Source organism: Agelaius tricolor, unplaced genomic scaffold (genome assembly GCF_023055355.1).
Source record: "Agelaius tricolor isolate 1412-34295 unplaced genomic scaffold, bAgeTri1.0.p SCAF_16, whole genome shotgun sequence".
In the NCBI taxonomy this organism is placed as follows: Eukaryota; Metazoa; Chordata; class Aves; order Passeriformes; family Icteridae; genus Agelaius; species Agelaius tricolor.
The window spans coordinates 16,303,270-16,320,279 of record NW_027269276.1 but is presented as its reverse complement, the minus strand read 5'-3'; the positions used below and the strand labels follow the sequence as shown (position 1 = coordinate 16,320,279).

Genomic DNA, 17,010 nt, shown 5'->3' with positions numbered 1-17,010 from the left:
TGGCTGTTCTCAGAGGGTGTGGGTATTCCTTGATATCTCTGTTCTATTTGTGACAAGTGCTGCCATGCAGATAGGGCAAACTGAAGCATTTGGCTGATAAGTAGTTCCAAGCCATATCTAAACAATGTGAAGCAGAGGATTCATGAGAAAACACTGCTGCTGCTTTTTCATTTCCTGAATAGTCTGGAGTTAGCATGTGGAACCCAAATGCTGTGACACTGGGGAGATTTTGAAATACCTATAGCCTCTTGCCATTCAACAGTGTTTACTTGACAGAAGAAGAGATTGGTAGAAAGGAAATTGGTATCTTGACTTTAACAGCAAAAGTATGGAATGATTTGATATGAGAGAAACAGCAGGCACCATTCCACCAGCTGTCCATTGGTGATGCAGACCATGTGGTCCATGGAAGCAAAGATGATCTGCAGTTGGATCTCAGGGCAATCAAGAGCAGGCCCTGCAGTGCCTTGTGTGAAATTGGGCCCCCAGGGAAATGAGCAGTCCTGCAAAATCTGTGTGTCCCACATCAGTAGGGAAGGTGCATCTCAGTGGGTTTGGGGTTTTGGTTTTTTTTTTTTCTGTTTAATTAAGATAATCTGCAAAATATCTATCTAAATTTATTTATTTATTGGCTCATTACAGTATTCTTTGTGGAAGATTGAGTGTTCAAGAAGTGAATACATGAAATCTCTTGTGCTTTTGGTTTCCTCTCCTGCTGTAGCTAAGAAGGGATGCTGTGGTTGTTGGGCAGCCTGCACGAGTGCTCTCCTTTGTGTCACCTGAGGTGTGTCACAGAGGCCTCTCCTTCCCCTTCTGCCTGGGCAGTGCTGCTGCTCTCACTCTGCTGCCTTCAGTGCCATCCCAGCCCCTGAGCCTGGGCTGGTGCCAGGGGCTCAGGGCCCTCCAGCCCTGCTGTGGATGTGCTGGGGGAACTGGGGAGAAGGACAAGGGCCTGTGCAAAGCACTGCAGGCAGCCACAGGGAAAGGGCCTGGAACTTCTGTTCCATCCTTGAAGGCAGAATTCAAATAAGATACTGCATGTACCTCTGACCTTCACTGTGTTTCATTTCAGAAAAGATTGCATTGACCATTACACCTTTTCCTTTTGTCCTGATTTCTCTTGTCCTTTCTGTGTGTCTGAGCTAACAGTCCCTCTCTCCTCCATGCCTTTCAAGTAGCAATAGGATTAATTTTCATTGTCAGTTTTAAGGCCTGAAACCTTGGCAAATGGTCATTCTGACCCCAGAAATAGTTTGCTCTGATTCAAATTAAATCACCAGGTTTAAAATTTTTTAAACTATCTTGAAATACTGAAAAGGGAAGAATGGCAGAAACTATCCACCAATCCCTTGTACAGTACAGTAACAGTTGGAAACATTCTTAAATATTAAACTAGAAAGACTGATAGAGCTGAAATCTGTGAAATACAGTGAACCTGCACAGTGCAACACCTCTGAAGAGGTTTTGTTGCAGAATGAGCACATTAGAGGTGGCTGGAAAGGCCCAGGGTGTCCCTGTGGCAGCAATCACAGAGGTGCAGAGGCTGAGGCAGCCCAGGGAGCCAGAGCAGCCTGGGCAGGAGGGGCTGAGCAGTGGAAGGGAGGGGAGGCTGCCCTGCTGACATTGCAGGGGAGGTGATTGGCAATTCTCTGGGGCTCACAGGAGAGGAATCAGGGCAGTGCAGCACTGCTGGAGGCTTGGCTTAGCTGCTGTTTGTGTTGTTGGATTTTTAAACTTCATAATCCCAGAGAGGTGTTAGGGAAACCTTCCAGCCAAGGAAAAAGCAAGCCTTGGGCCCATCATCTGTCCCAGAATGCAGAGCAAAGCAGAGCCCATGGCTAGCATGAATTCCATTGTGTTAGGAGATGGTTGTGATGGGGAGTGCATCAAGTTTTCCTACAAGGGATGTGTCCTGGTCCTTCAGGTGCTCCTCTCTGGGTGCATTTGCTGTTTTTTGTATTTTCATCCGTGACTGATAAACCATCCTCTGTCAAAAATGCCAGCATGGCCTGTGCATGGGGAGAAAGGGATCCATGGCAGAGAATGTGGCTGTCATGACCATAAGGGTGGCTCCCAGGCTGGCTGGGGACAGTTCTTCAGCCTGCAGAAACTGCACTTGCTTCTGTGATCTTTCCCTTTGCACAGCTGAGATCTGGGTGGGATTTTCCTCCCAGGATCACCAAGCTTTGAAACACTGCTGGCAGCACAGTGTGCTGAGTGACTGTGCCAAAACATGCAAGTCCTAATCTCTCAGGAGGTTTTTCAGATAGTGTAGGCCAGGAGAATAATGGCATGAAGCAGGAGCAAGGGAGAGAAAAGCATGGTCAGTTGGTTATTTCCTGACTGGTGGTTGTAGAAAACATTATTATTGGGATGCTCTTGAAGGTCCTGAAGCAGACCTTGTGTGCTGATTGTTTTCAGTAATAGAATATTTGTAAAGTCTGAGGACTGGGGCTCCTTTTCATCAAAGCTTTTCAAGGTAGGAGCCTGGCACGAAGCCCCTCTGGCCGTTCCTTTCTGCTGTCCACCAGCCGTCGTCGTTCTCCGCGATCACAACCACGGTGTCCCCCTCACTGATGTCCAGCTCATCCGTGTTCTGAAAGGAGACAGGGAGACAAATGGGACAGCCTGACAGCACAGGGGGGCCAAGAAGTGTCTGGTGGGGTTTTTTAAATCCTGCTCTTCATCAACAGTGCTGGTTCTGAAACACCACACAGTGAGGGATTGAGCATTTTGGCTTTTTCTTTAAGATGCTCAGATTTCCCCAGCCTCCAGGGTCCCTCCTCCTGCACAACCCGATGGTTTTATCACCGGGGAAGTCCAGAAAGGGTTAAACACCACTCTCCTAAAGCAGCTCACCATGACCTGCATAGTCTGCAGGTGTTGCTAAATAGAGCACAGCTTAATTCCTAAGGGGGGTAACAGTGCCTCTGCTAATCCCTGCCTGAAATAGGTCTGTCAGTTCTTTTAGTAGGGGACAGCAGTGACCAGTGGGGGACAGTGACTCTTGGACAGCAGTGACTTTCATCCCCAGACAAATGCAGTAGTTGCAAATAAGCTCTCCCTGAGCTCCCAGTCAGCCATCAGTGTTCAGTGGTGCTGTCCTATTTTCCATAGGAAACCACTTTGCTGCCTACAGTGTAGAAAATAGAAAACAGCATAAGGGAGGCTTCCAGAGATGTTTGAGGTGTCAGCTAAAACTGAATTTAATGCACCTGAGTCGGTAAGAATGGACTCAAAAAATGAGAGGCCTCAGTGTACAATATACTAAAGGCAGTAACAGGCTCTTTTCTCAGCAGGGAATATCCCTGTGTGGCACAGTTTTAAGGGACTCCTGGAGAAATGAGGTGATCCAGTAGTCTCCTTAGGGGAACTGCCATTAGCAGTTGAGGTGCTTTCAACTATGCTTGCATGAAATTTCATGTAAATAATAGAAGAAAGTTTAAAATTAAGCAAAAAAACCCCAAACAACCCAACATCTAATAAAAGGTGTTGGAATACTGCTGTACCTAAGGGAAAGTGCTCCTTCTGAGCTTTTTCTCTGTTTTCATAATTTATCTGGCATTTATTTTGTCACTATCACATTTCTTCAATATTGGTGGTAGGTCCCTTGGTGTGAGGCTTTCTGCACTGAGACATGAAACATCCTGGATGCTGTTTCTTCTGCTGATCTAAAGCCAATAAAAGGAACCTTTAAACTGACATGTACAACAGGAGGGGCTGGAGTCCAGGTTCTGGAGTCCATCTGAATTAACAAATATTTATAACCAGTCCATTCACAACCTTTTACTAATGGTATTCTGCCTAGTTAGGACTGGAGTCAGGGAGAGTTCAATATCCCAGTTCAGGATGTAGATTGTTCTCTTTAAGCTGGCAGATGAACCACATCCACTGTGATTCTGCAGCTTGCAACATGGAAGTACAGGAAGGAATATCCCTTATGGGATTCTGCCCTCTCCAGCATGGAGGACCAGTGTGCTAAACTGGAGCAGGACAGACCATGTCCCTGGCTGTAAGATGACAGCAATATCTCCTTCACAGAATTTACACTTCCAGGATGTTTCAATCAGCATCACTTATTTTACATGTGACTCTCTGAAGTGTTTATTTTGAGGCCTTTTTTACCTGGGCTGTGTAGTCATAAAGCACTCTGTAGTCCTGTGATGATGTGATCTCAGCTTTTTCATTTACAAAGATGGATGCATAAACTCCTTCTGTTCTCTCTGCAAGGGAGGGGGGGGAATAAGAAAGAAATACCCAACACAGAAACAAAGAGTTCAGTTGCTTACAAAAGCATGGGATCATATGCAAGACTTCACAAATACAAGGCTTTCTGTTCTCTCCCTGCCTGGAGATGCACACATATAGAAAAGCTGCTGTGAGCTGTAGGTAAATCTTGCACAAAAACTGTCCCCCATTGATGGGATGACAATACACCCATTGAACTTTGTGGGAGGTCAGAAACTAGCTTCAGCCTCAGGTTGGGAAAAGGTTTCCCCTGGTAAAACACAATCCAAGTCATCCAAGGAGGGAAACACTGATTAAAATGGTTTAACAAGTTGCTACTGGGGGTATAAAATTCTAGCAGTTCCCTGGCTCACATAAGACTTTCTTTTTCCCCTTGAGAAAAATGGAAAATACTGAGCCAGTGGGTCACCAGGCATTTTCCAGGGGGTTTTTACAGTTCTCACGTAGCTATTTGTCACGGACATCACTTTTTTTTTGCAGATGTTTTGTTTTAATTCAGCTTGTTGTAATTAGGGAAACTTCTCATTTCTTCCCAGCATCTGTCTGGGGGCTTCCCCTGCTGAGCACCAAGAGAGAGTCTGGGCTGTGCTTCTGGGTGCCCAAGCAGGCAGGGCTGGCAGAGGCAGTTGATTTTAAAGCTGTTTGAAAACAACTTTTTCTTTTGGTAAGAACTACAGTTAAAATGCTTTTGTTTAATATCAAATCAATAAAAATCTCATAAACTGTTCCCTTTTACATAGTCAAAATACTGTGTTTTAAATATCATCTGATAAATTCCTAGTTATAAGGATTACAAGACAGCAGTGTAACTGTGAGGTGAGATGGATATTTGTATTCATAAGCCATGTGCCTGGTGTGTTAAAAATTGTATGTATTCTGTGGGGCTTTTTAGTGGTAGTTATGGTACACAAGGAGAAAACTAATAGCTATGTCAGACTGCTGCTCTGAATGTACAGGTTCCCCCTGCCTGTACATTCAACTTCCTGCCTAGATGGAAGTTTTGAAGACTCTGTGGATTATTTGGCACTTTAAACTGGGAAATTTGTTAATACACATCCAAGCAAAATTAATTTCCAGACTACTCTTGCCTGCCAACATGTGAATATCTGCTGTAGACTTCTGCTCCATGTCAAAGCCTGGTTTAGCAACACAATCTAAAACAAACACATCTGGTAAACTGATTTCCTGCAGAGCATACCCAGAGGAGGGGCTGAAGGAGTGGCAGTTTCTGTGTTGTTTTTGCTGCTCCCATGCAGTAGTCCAGAGAATCTGCAGAACCAAGAGAAGCCAAAACCAAAATGAGTGAACAGGCCTGGGTATGAGCATTCCTTCATCTCAGCTCTGACTCAGCCTTCCCTCCATCTGCTTCACAGAGTAGATGTCATCTCTTCCCATGGCCTTCTATTTTCCTTTATGCTATAGATATATTTATCTTCCTTTAAAAATGTGTTTTTAAAAATGCAGCAGACTATTGAACCATCAGCCTTCACTAAATTGTGCATGAAATGCAGCAGATAATATTTTTTTGTAGAGCCAAAGGCTCATGGTGTGAAACTCCAATTATTCCACAATGTTAAAATGATGAAAATTGTCAGTTGCTTATAAGAGATTAACATCTCTTTGTGTTTGAGGAAGACCCTGATACAATTTAAAATACAGAGCTTGTGTAACAAGCCTTTCTAAAAGCTGTGAGTTTAAGTGAATTTTTATTTTAATCTATCCCTAGTTATTTCCTATATCACAGCTGGGTACTGAGGACTAAGCAAAGTGAGAAAATGGGTTAGGATTCTCAAGCAGAGATAGAAATAGCATTGCATGCTTAAGGCATATTTAAAGGGTCTGATTTTTCAGCTAGTGAACATTCAGTTTTTCTGGAAAATGGATTTCCTCTCTCAAGAGTTCCTGAAAGACTCAGGCTGAGTCTCTCCAGGCTCCTTGCCCATGCTGCTCACAGTTGTGCTCTGAATGGCAGGACAATTGTCTTATGTAACTGCACAGGATGCAGCACTGAATTCATTATTAGAGAAGATCCAGTTTCCAACTGAAAAACAAAGCCCTGTGTACAACCCTGAGCAGCTCCCTGGCAAGCCTGGACCACATTCCAAATGGGAGATCACTGCCTGCTCCTTGTCCTTGCCATGTCATAGGGCTTGTTAAATTTTAAATCTCTTCTGCTTTAACTGTGATGCCCTCCCCACTGTGAATTTGCCATTTTAGTATAAAATATTTAAACCAATAGAGGCACCATGCTCTTCTGCTGTTATGACTGCATCCATGTTCTAACATTTACCAGAGGAAAGGGATCAGAATGAGGAAAATTGCCTCCCTGATCATCACAGTTTTTCCATCCTGTGTTTTCCCCCTTGGATCCTGACAGAGCAGCTCTTTGTTCTGCTCAGCTGAGTGGTGCTGTAAGCATGGAGGAATGGCCCCAAAGGAAAGCTCTTCCAGCCTCTGCTCCCAGCCACATTCACCTTCACCCTCCCTGGAACAAACTGGTTTTGTTGCCCTGTGCCCTGACTCAGTAGCAAAGAGGAAACTCTGGCTGCTCCCCCCTGCTGGCCCAGTAATTGTGGGATGAACTCATCCCCTGTCCCTCCTCCCACTGGAGGGACGCCAAGATCACTCCCACTGCATTTCAGTACCTTCACTTCTTGTCTCAAGTCACACTCACTGCTGCCTCTTGCTACTCTGGGGGAAGCAATGGCTTCCCAGTGGTGTTCAGTGCCCGGGCAGGGCTGCTGCTGTGGGAAGGGACCTCTGGCCTCACCTCTTGATCATGCCACAGGCCGGGCTGGGGCTGCAGCTGCGCTCCCGGCTGTAGTAGCTCTCGTAGCCTATGGCATCTGCACAGAGCAAGAAAAACAGTATTCAAACAGGAACCACTGAGAAAACTCTGTTTGCTCCCTGCCACAATGTGCCCTGGGGCTGCTGGAGCAAACTCAGGGCAGCACCTGCCTGCCCTCACCTGGGTTATAGATGGATAATGAGATGATTGGCTCTTGCAATTAAGGGCTAACTATTGTGTGAATATTAGGAGAAGCTTTAGTGATGTATAGTTATGTTATTGTAGTTTAGATGTCCTCTGTTCTCCCCATAGTTCCCTTTCCCCCCTGTATTGTTGCCATCAGACAGCCAGGGCTGTCTAGCACAGATAAAGGAAGGCTGCACAGGTGTCCCTTGCATGGGGCAGGTGGCAATGGAAAAGCCTGGGGGTGCTTAGGGGGTGGGCATGGCAACATCTGACCTCCAACCCAGTTACAAAGCAGTCTCCACTGATAAATGGCACAGAAGAGCTGACAGACAGACTTTGGGAAGGGCCAGGGCTGGCTGATGCCACCCCCAAGGGTATAAAAGACTGAGCACCCATCTTGAAGATGAGCTGGCTGCATGGTATGCATGAGGGGCAGTTCCCAGCACTGCAGCTTTTTCCTAATGTAGTCCTTTGTTGTCTTTTTGTTAAGGTTTAATAAACCTCTTTAAATTTTCAAAGTGAGCAGTTGTCTGTCACACCTGGAATGAGGCTGGATTAGCTCAGGGGAGCCTGGGGGCTGGACAGAAGCCATTCCAGTGGCAGTGAACAGCCATGGCCCTGGTGGCCAGGCACCCAAGGCCCATTCCAGGAGCTGTGACTGCCCTAATGAGGAAGGCAGTTTCCTCTATGGCTGTTTCTTCTGTGGCCTCAAAGCTCAGGATTTAAGGGGGCAGAGTATGGTCACTGAGTGCCCTAAACCGTGTTCATGACAGAATTTGCTGCAGCGCATTTTGTTTCTTCTTTCCTCAGTCAGGAATTTTTGCCAGAGCTGGGGATGTTTCTGAGTGTTATTGCCTGCAGCAATAACGAGCAATTTCCTGGTGTTTGCTTGTGTGTTTCCCCACCTTTCATACCTCCCCCATCCGCCTCCTGAGAGCTTATTTGCTGTTTACCCAGAGATATTTGGGTTTTGTTCTCTCAAACACATTTAGATTGCAGTTCCTTCGCTCTCCCCTATGGTGTCGTTAAGGGTGAAATTCAGACCATTTCCAAGTGTAACTTTACAGATGAAATAGTTACAGATGGATTTATTTGTCAGCTCAGAGCTCCCAGTGCAGTCTCACAGCTGGTGGCCACACAGCCTGCGCCAGTGAGAGCCAAGCAAACACGAGTGAAGCCTGTGATAGTGTTTTATCTCAGCCCTGATAGCAGCACCTTAACAAAGACATTAGACTGGGGCTAAAGGTCCTGTTGACATTCTCACACTGTGTCAGCCAGGATACTGAGCAGAGCAGGCACCCAGAGCTAGAGAGTGTGAAGAATCCCTACAAATAAAACTCACAGTAATTAGGGAGTTTTCTGACCAATTTAAGGGTCTCCTGTTGCCCTTCTGCATTGTCACTTTGGTGCAGTTTCCAGTCTAGAGGGCATTGTAAGACTGGGTAGGAAAGGAAGGGAGCAAGACCATCAGGAAGGTTTGGTCAGGATGAAGGTCTGCTGCCACACAATGCAAAATGACACCTGGGTTTCCTCCTGCCTTTTGCAAATAATAGCACAGATCAACAGCTCACCACGTGCTACAGTGCACACTCATTAGCCAGAGCTGTGGAGAAATTAGGATATTGCTTCCAGAACATTTTCTGTAATTTTCTAGAAGGTGACAAAAATAAACAACAAAAAACCAAGTCAGGTTTTTCTTTGCCTTTCATAAAGCTCTCAAGGGTTTTTTCCACCTACTTCTTACTAGAAATGACTCTGACATGGCCAAGAGCTTTTTGTAGAAATTTCCTAGGTGACTGGAGAATGACAAATCTTAAATAGAAAAAATCCCCAAAAACCTAAACCAAGAAACACCTGCTAAGAATTACACATTTCTTAGTATACAGAAGTGGTTTTACACTGTTGCAAGGCACAGTTCTCCTTTCCATCACTGAAAATGTAATTTTTCCTGGATAAATTCTCCTTTTAAATTTTAATTTAAATCCCCTATGTGAAGAAGAATAAACTATAGCAGCAAAAATTTAAATCCCCTATGTGAAGAAGAATAAACTATAGCAGCAAAATGGCATCCAGTGCACCAATATCAATATACTAGTTTAAAAAAATTCCCAAAATCCCAATTTTTAGCCACCGTAAGAGTAATGGCAAAAAGGCTGAGTGAAAAGCAGGCCTCAGATAGCTCAGTGCTGAGTTAGTGGCAGCACCCAGCTCTGCTGAAGAAGAGCCTGGGGTGCAATTCCTGCCAGCTTTGAGCTCTGCAGTGAAATCAAAGGGGTGGAACTTGTTCTTGTAGGAGATAATTATCCCCAGGGATCAGGCCCTGATTTTGTACCTGTACAACTCCTAGCATGAAGGGTTTTATGTAACTCTCTTGTGTTGTCTGTTGAAGTACAGGTGTGGTTTATGTCTGGCCATGTGACACATCAGATAACTCCTTTCCTGCAGGGTGTTTGGAGAACTCCTACCCTGGAGCAGCAGGTTTTCATTCTCCACCTGCTCTTGCCTCATGCTGGGTCAACCTCCATTTCAGACCAGAGGTTTTGAGCACTGAAGTCAAGGAAAAAGCAGCTTTGGCTTGAATGGCCAGGGCCTGTGAGCCTGACAGCAGTTCCCTGTGCTGGGACAAAGCCAATTTCATTCAGAATTTCTCCCAGCCAAAGTCTTGGCTTATGCAAACTTCCAGAGAGCAGAAGATTTGTTATTCCCCATTGGGCATGTGGAACAGAATAGAAAACTTCTCTGTGCTGTAAATGAGGAGGCAGCACCTCTGCCAAGGGGACACTGGGGTGCAGTTACTGGTGAGGTGGCTCTGTCTTGTCACACTGCAGGAAGTTGAAGTTGCCATTTCTGCAAGGCAATTTGCCACCTCCTTAGCAGTGTCAATTCAGCTGTACTGTGAAATGAGCCTGGCTCCAAAGCCAAAACAAGTTTTTTCTTCCTTGGAGGGTTATTTTTAATCTGGATCATTTTGCTATCCCACTTAGAGCATCACTCAGGCAGCGATGGCAGCACAGTGTGGGGGAAGTGAGCTATGGCAGGTGGGAATGAAAAGTTGGAGCAGGAATTCCTCCAGCTGGTTTCACCTCCAAAGGACGTGTACTGCACAAGCCATCTGACAAGAGCAGTAGGAATAATTACCTGGAGGTTGTGTTCCTGTCATTTTTGTCTTAATGAAGTAGTCTATGTCTGACTCTACAACACAGTTCTCCAAGCTGACCCGAACATCTTCATACATCTACAAAACAGAATCCAAGAGTTCAATTTAACTTTTAACATTTCACATTGAATTAATAAACACCACTATTGTAGTAATTGTCCCCTTAAGAAACACTTTATACTCGGTAGATGTCTGACCTGGCTGCTCTTCAGCCTGCCCCCTGTACCAATATTCTTGTAAACACACCTATTTGTGCTCTGGATGGTATTTAAAGAGAGCAGGACAAAGGCAGTCCAGAACTCTTCAATAAAGAAATTAATAGCAGGAAACAGCCATTCAAAGTCAAATCTAGTGTATTCTTTACATCTTCCACTTTTGAAGCCATGACTGGATGCCTTTTTTGAAATTGAGTCAGAGCCCAGGTACACTGAGCAGTGTTTTGGGAGCAGGGAGCATTTCCCAGCACACCCAGGAGTGCCACCAAGTGCCACAGCCTGCCTGCATGCAGACATGCATCTGGATGGCATCTGGGAGAGCAGGAGGGAGACATTTCCCTGCAGGGCAGGGCAGGCTGTACCTCGTCATCCTTCACACACTGCAGGGACAGCTGGTTGCAGTGCACCCACAGCGAGTTGCGCAGGATCGTGATGCGGTCGCACTCCTGCAGCTGGAAGACCTAAAAGCAAACAGGAAACGTGATGGAGCTTTGTGGTACTGAGTTCTTGGTTCTGCAGGCTGGGACAGGGCTGGGGATGCAAACCTGTGCTGAGGGCACCATGGTAAAGGATGTTTTTTCACTTAGTGGAGAAACTACATCTCCTGTTCATGCTCAAAAATTTGTTCTAATTGGTTGCACCAAATTCAAGTTCTATTTTAGAGACAAAAACAAAGCAAGGGAGAGGAGTCCAGATCTGGATTTGACTGGTACCTCTGCTGTTGAGGATTTCAGAGTCAGGGTCCTGTCTGCCCATCACACTGGAATCTGGATGTTTAACAGAGCAGTAGAGTACTGGCATGAAAGGATTGTATTTTTGTTAGAAGTAGAGGCAAAACTCAAAACTATCCACCTCTGCCATCTAAAATGCTGCTGTAAACTTTTCTCTTTTGAAAGTACTTGGGGCTCTCTGGAGTTGACTCTGCATATCAAAGGTTACTTTTGTGGTAAAGAGAAGGCAATTTTCTGTCTTCAGAGTTATTCCCTTCCTTCATCTGTCTGGCTTCCTCATGTTGCTGCACTGCTTAGGGAGAAGGAAGGGGGCAGAGAAAGAAGTGTGAACCGATTTGGGGGAAGAGGCAGATAAGCTCTTTCTTTAAAAACTTGAAAAAAACCAAATCACCCTGATCTCTACGTTATACTGTTAAAAGTAGAACAAAGTTTTGGTTTTCTATGAGGTGTGAAAATCTCAGATGCTTCCAGCCATCTGTCTCCATCTCTATTTGCTAGTAATTATGTCCAGAACACCACAAATGTATACAGCATTCAGCAGAACACTCAGTTGGGTATGCTTCCTGCCATCTAATGACTTACCAACTAAAGAAACCCAGAAAAAGGAATCTGTCAAGGGAGCAAGCTGCTGTGGGGTCTGGTTTCTGAGAGTAAAGGTTTTAAAGAGAGCCTGCAAGGTGGAGGATGAGTATTTGGATGCTCATTCTGAACAGAAAGCCTGTGGCCCTCGAGGCTGCTGAAACAGCACCAGAGCCAACAGGGAATTTTCCAGATAAATGGTGTCCTGTCAGGAAATGCAGTTAATCCAAGGAGGAACTGTAGTGACTCTGGCCTTTCAAGCCCTTGTCAGCACCCAGAAAAGCACAGAAAAGCCAGAAAAGCACAGCTGGGTGCTGTGTTTGACACATCCCTGGTGCTGCTGGAGAACCAGGGCATTCCAGGACAACGTGGCACAGCCCCTGTGACAAAGGCCACCCCAGAGCTGCCACTTGCCTGGCAGCACTTTCAGGCTGTGGTTGTCCAGCACTCAGTTACAGACCCAAGCAAGCCCAGCACTTCCAGATTCCCCACTATGCAGCCACAAGTGTAGGATTTTAAGCTGCTTTTTGTACTAATTGCTAGTTTAAAAAAACCCCAAAGAGTATCAGTTCTTCTCTCTACAAGCACTTTTAAAAGAAGGCACTGAAGATGCCCTTGCTTTATGAGTGGCTGTTTGGATTAAGCAGTGGTCACAAGCTCTGTGGGCTGGCCAGGATTTAGCTATATGGGACAAAAAAGAGTGTGAGGTTGTGGAATGCTTCACTGGTTTGTTGGCTTTTTAAGAAGAGAGAAAATATGCATCTTTGGAAGACTAAGGCTTGGCATAATATCTGTGGAAATGTCTGTGCCAGTTGTGGGGCTTTTCAGTCCTCTCAGATAGAGAATATTTAAGAGGAAGCAGAGAACTGGAAATGTATCCTCCTGGCATTTTATTTTATGTGGAAATAAAGCCTGCAACAAGTAAATATAGCAAACTTTAGCAGATGGGCAAATGTACTTGAAGGATTACTGTGATCAAATGAGTGGCTGATTTGGATGCCAACCAGTTCCTGTAAATTGTGCAAAACTTAACAGCCAAGTGCAAATCTCCTTGTCCATCCTCAGTAAAATGGAGACAGAGACTTCTCTACCACTGCCTTTCAACTGAAAAATTATTTCATTGCAGAGGACAAATATTCTTGCAGGTGAATTCAAAGTGCTATAAACATAAAGAGTGACTGGGGTATGTACCAGTCCATATATTGCTCCACCTCTCCCACCTCTGCACTTATTCCTCTCCTTTATTTTTACATAGCTGTGCTGACCAAGCAAGGAGAATGTCAGTGATACAGGAGCAGCTATGTCTAAACAAACTCTAGTTTTTGCAGTATTTTTTTTTTTACAAAGACCTCTGTTGGAACTCCACATAAAGCAAACAGCAAAACCCTTGGGATGGCATTTCAGGCCTTAGACTGAAATCTTCCAATGGGATAAAATAAAGAGTGTGCAAACACCTCTGCAGAAGTCAATGTTTACCTCACAGGTTTTGATGTGTTCCTGCTCCCACTCTGTCCTGACCTTATCCAGCTGCTCAATGTTCTGCTTGTAAACGTTCTCTGTAAACAGACACAGAACACAAACCCAGCAGTCAGGGAAAAAGTGATACAGCCTTTTTCTCTTTCCTCCTATTGGACCTTTCCTGTAATTTCCTATACTTCAGGCCTGTGGTTTGCTTGAGTATCACAAGGATATGTGAGCTTGGGACTGGTGGGGCACAATAATTATTGGGTTTTTTCTTTGTAGCTGTATACTAGAGTAAGGATTCTCTCAGTATGGTTTGCAGGTCAGTTATAAACTGTATGGTAGGGATAACACAATTCAGAGATGAAGAGCCTGGACCTTGCTTGGGCACTGAGCATCCTGAGGCTCTCTCCATTCCCAGCCAGCCAGATGAGCCATGTGATTTGTGGAAGCTGTTCCATGGCGAGGGAGGCACAAGCCAGAGCTCCTGAGCCAGCTCAGGTTGTGCTGGCCTGTCCTGCTGGCCACACACACGTTTGTGGCTGCACATCACTGCTGTGCTCATGCCCATGGGCAGGGGGATGGGATTTGGGCTCTCTCAGGGCAATTTGAGCTCTGCTGTGCTTTCAGACTTGCTTCAAGAAGAGCTTTTCTTCCCTGGGTGGAGTCCCTAAAGGAAGTCTTCTGTAAATTCTTTAATGTAAACAGGACACTGGCATTTCCACAGAGGGGAGTGTCAGTGACTCTCAGGTTGCTGCTCTTTCATTAATATTTGGGCAGGTGACTCTGGGAACCCTGGCAGCCTGGGTGATTTGGATGTGCTCTATCAAAATCCTGTGCTGGTAGATCTTTGCTGAGAAGACTCAGTTCAGCTGCAAACAGCATCACCTGCTTCATTTGCTGCATCTCTGCATTGCTTGGCTTTGTTCTGGCTCTGAAACAGAAAAAGAAACACCCCAAATTAACTCCTGACATATTTTTCCTTCTGCCCCACTTTGTTGTGCTGCCTGCTCTCTTTTCCCCTCTAGGGGAAAGGCTCTAACTTACAAGAACTTCCTGGCTGTCCCCCCTTCATGCACAGTTCTGCTGAATGGAGAAGGGACCAGGATTTCCCAGGTGCAGCCACAGGTGCAATGACTTCAAGGGAAATCTTTCCATTCAGACATCCCTGCCAGGGGAGCTCAGAGCCAGGGTGATCCAGCCTGAAGCTGTGCCTGCTGGCTGAGCTGTTTTTTCTCAATTGTTTGATGTGCTTCTCTAATAGATATTTATAAGCAGAAATAAATGGCAGTTAAAATTCTTCATCTTTCAAGCTCCTCATGTAATACTCAGATGAAAAGCACACAACATTTAAAATACTTTGCAAATGCCAGATTATTTCCCACAACAACTCAGAAGCCTAAAAGTGAAATTCACTCCAAGTAGAAGTCCTCTGTTTTAAAAACCTGCAGCTTTCAGCAAATGAGAAAAGAGCCATCAGTGACAGGTCTGTGCTCTCAGGTCCTTCTGCACAGATGGGGTGACAGCACAGTAATGCTCTGCTCTAGACATCAGTGCCATGCATTCTTCCCCCTGCCCTTGCAGACAAGGCTCAGGTAGGGGCTCTTATGATCATATTCCTCACCACAGCTGGCTGGGAAATGTGGAGTAAGCTGGGATTAGAAGTTTCATTCTTATTTGCTTCCTGGCCCAAACTGTTTGCAAATGCTGAGCAGAATTAAACAGCTTGAGCTGCCTCTGTGCATTCCCAACGTGCTGGCACGTTCAGGGAAGAGCTGGCAATGGAGCACCCTGGGATCCTTCTGCATGGAAGGAGCTGGGTCAGGTTTAGCTGCCATTGGAGCTGTGAAATGTTTGGTGTCATTTTGGCAGGGCCAGGATTCCATCCCCTCTTTGCAGCTAAGCTGCAGGGGTTTGCTTATCAAAGATTAGGGAATGCTGGAAATAAAATGTAAAGTTCTGATGCTGTTTTTAGAGTCTCCACACCACCAACTCCCTCTCCTTGAGATGATTTTCGATCCTTTTTGCTTACACTGCACTGGTTTTTATCGAGCCAAAGGGAGTTCATTTATTTTGTTTTCTCCATCTGTTTCACTGTAAAATGTTCCCATTAAAAGTTAGTGAATTGTCAGCTGCAAGTATCAAGACGATGCAATGAAGGACTGCAGTGCCTTAATTTCCAACGATTTATTTTTGAGTCTGTAAATTTAGTTGAAATTAAACTCACCATGAGGAGGAAAATGTTGAGGAAAAAGATGCATTTTAATGTAAGATGCTACACCTACTAAGTGTAAGAGACCAAAAGGCAAAACTAACTGCATGACATATTTTTGACTTGTTTCTTTTTTGTAATGAGTAATTTCAGAAAAAAATCCCATTCAGTTTCCTTTCAGGATTCATAGAGCAATTGGATCACAGCCTGGTATAAATTAATTAGATAACTTCATCCCTTCCCAGAGGACTCTTTGGGGTTGATTTCAAAACAAAGCCCCTGGCATCCTGTGGAATGGATTAATTGTATTCTCTTGTACCTGGAGAAGGTAAACCCCCCTTTTCCCCCTGGACAGCTGTGTCCTCTCAGGTACCTTTTCTGTTTGCTTGGGGTTGCCTGTGGCGCTGGTGCGTTCGAAGGACTGCTCGGCCTCGTCCGCCTCCCTGCACTTCTGCTCGTAGCTCTTCTTGGACTGGTGCAAAGAGATCACACATCAGGCTCTGCCTGGGGCAGCAAGGCTGGATTCCCCCCAGAGGTGTTCCAGCCACTTCCTCCTCTGCAGTCTGGGGCAGCAAATCAGTGCCCAGGGTGGGCAATAGAAAAAAAATCCCAATGGCACCGTAAGGAGGCAGAAAAATAGAACTGAAACATTGGAATGGGGCTGACAGCACAGATTGAATCCTTTTCCTGCGACCCTGAAATTGTTTCCTTTGTACAACTGCAACTCCCTGCAGGGGTCAGGAGTGCACAGGCTGCTCTACCACCACTGGTGCCCCAGGTATCTGCCCAGGAGCCAAGGAGAGATGAATTTGGGATCCCACATTCCCGGGGTGCCTGTGGGGTGGGTTGTGAAGTGCTGCCTTGGCCATTGCTCCAAGCTGTGAGGCAGAGCCACCACCCCACAGGCAACAGTCTTGGGGTAGTTCTCAGAAGCAGGAGAAATCTTTATTTGCACCAAACATCTCTGTATCTTAGAGATGCACTTAGAACCACCACATTTCCAAAAAAAAAAACCATTAGTACACCTCCAGCTGTAGCACTGACAGGTCTGCAGCTACTTTCCTTTAGAGTCAGTTGCCCAATGGAAACCAGTCCCAGCTGCCTGTAGTTGCTGTACCTGCAAGCTTTCCAGATGGAGAGGGTTCCTCCTGCCTACAAGATTCCCCCACTGTTCTTAAAATTGTACTTACACACACTGAAAAATTACATTTACTCCTCTAAGCACCCTTGCCTAGAGAGAATGAAGTCCTGTTTGACCTGGGGCACCATTCATCCTGCATTAACCCTCTGGAGACTTTTCAGTGGGTGCAGCAGGGAAGATCAGCTTCCTCCTCACAGCAGGAATGACACCTTCCCTCCCTCACACAGCCTTGCACACTCACACAGCTTTGACCTTTCTTTAAATAGAGGTACATGTGATACAGATTTTCCTG

At 45.4% G+C, this 17,010-nt stretch overlaps 1 protein-coding gene across 2 annotated transcripts in view; it reads right to left on the bottom strand.

Moving 5' to 3' along the window:
* Window positions 1-612: 612 nt before the first annotated feature.
* The window catches only part of PSTPIP1 (proline-serine-threonine phosphatase interacting protein 1), a 57,069-nt gene continuing 40,671 nt past the window's right edge, over window positions 613-17,010 (bottom strand). For both annotated transcript variants that reach the window (XM_071441783.1, XM_071441784.1), the window contains exons 8-16: window positions 15,951-16,049; window positions 14,254-14,299; window positions 13,381-13,460; window positions 10,957-11,055; window positions 10,361-10,457; window positions 7,019-7,094; window positions 5,447-5,517; window positions 4,126-4,223; window positions 613-2,596 (exon numbers count right to left, since the gene is read on the bottom strand). In XM_071441783.1, the coding sequence (XP_071297884.1) occupies window positions 2,465-2,596; window positions 4,126-4,223; window positions 5,447-5,517; window positions 7,019-7,094; window positions 10,361-10,457; window positions 10,957-11,055; window positions 13,381-13,460; window positions 14,254-14,299; window positions 15,951-16,049 (798 nt within the window). In that variant the 3' untranslated portion in view covers window positions 613-2,464. The remainder of the gene's footprint in view (window positions 2,597-4,125; window positions 4,224-5,446; window positions 5,518-7,018; window positions 7,095-10,360; window positions 10,458-10,956; window positions 11,056-13,380; window positions 13,461-14,253; window positions 14,300-15,950; window positions 16,050-17,010) is intronic.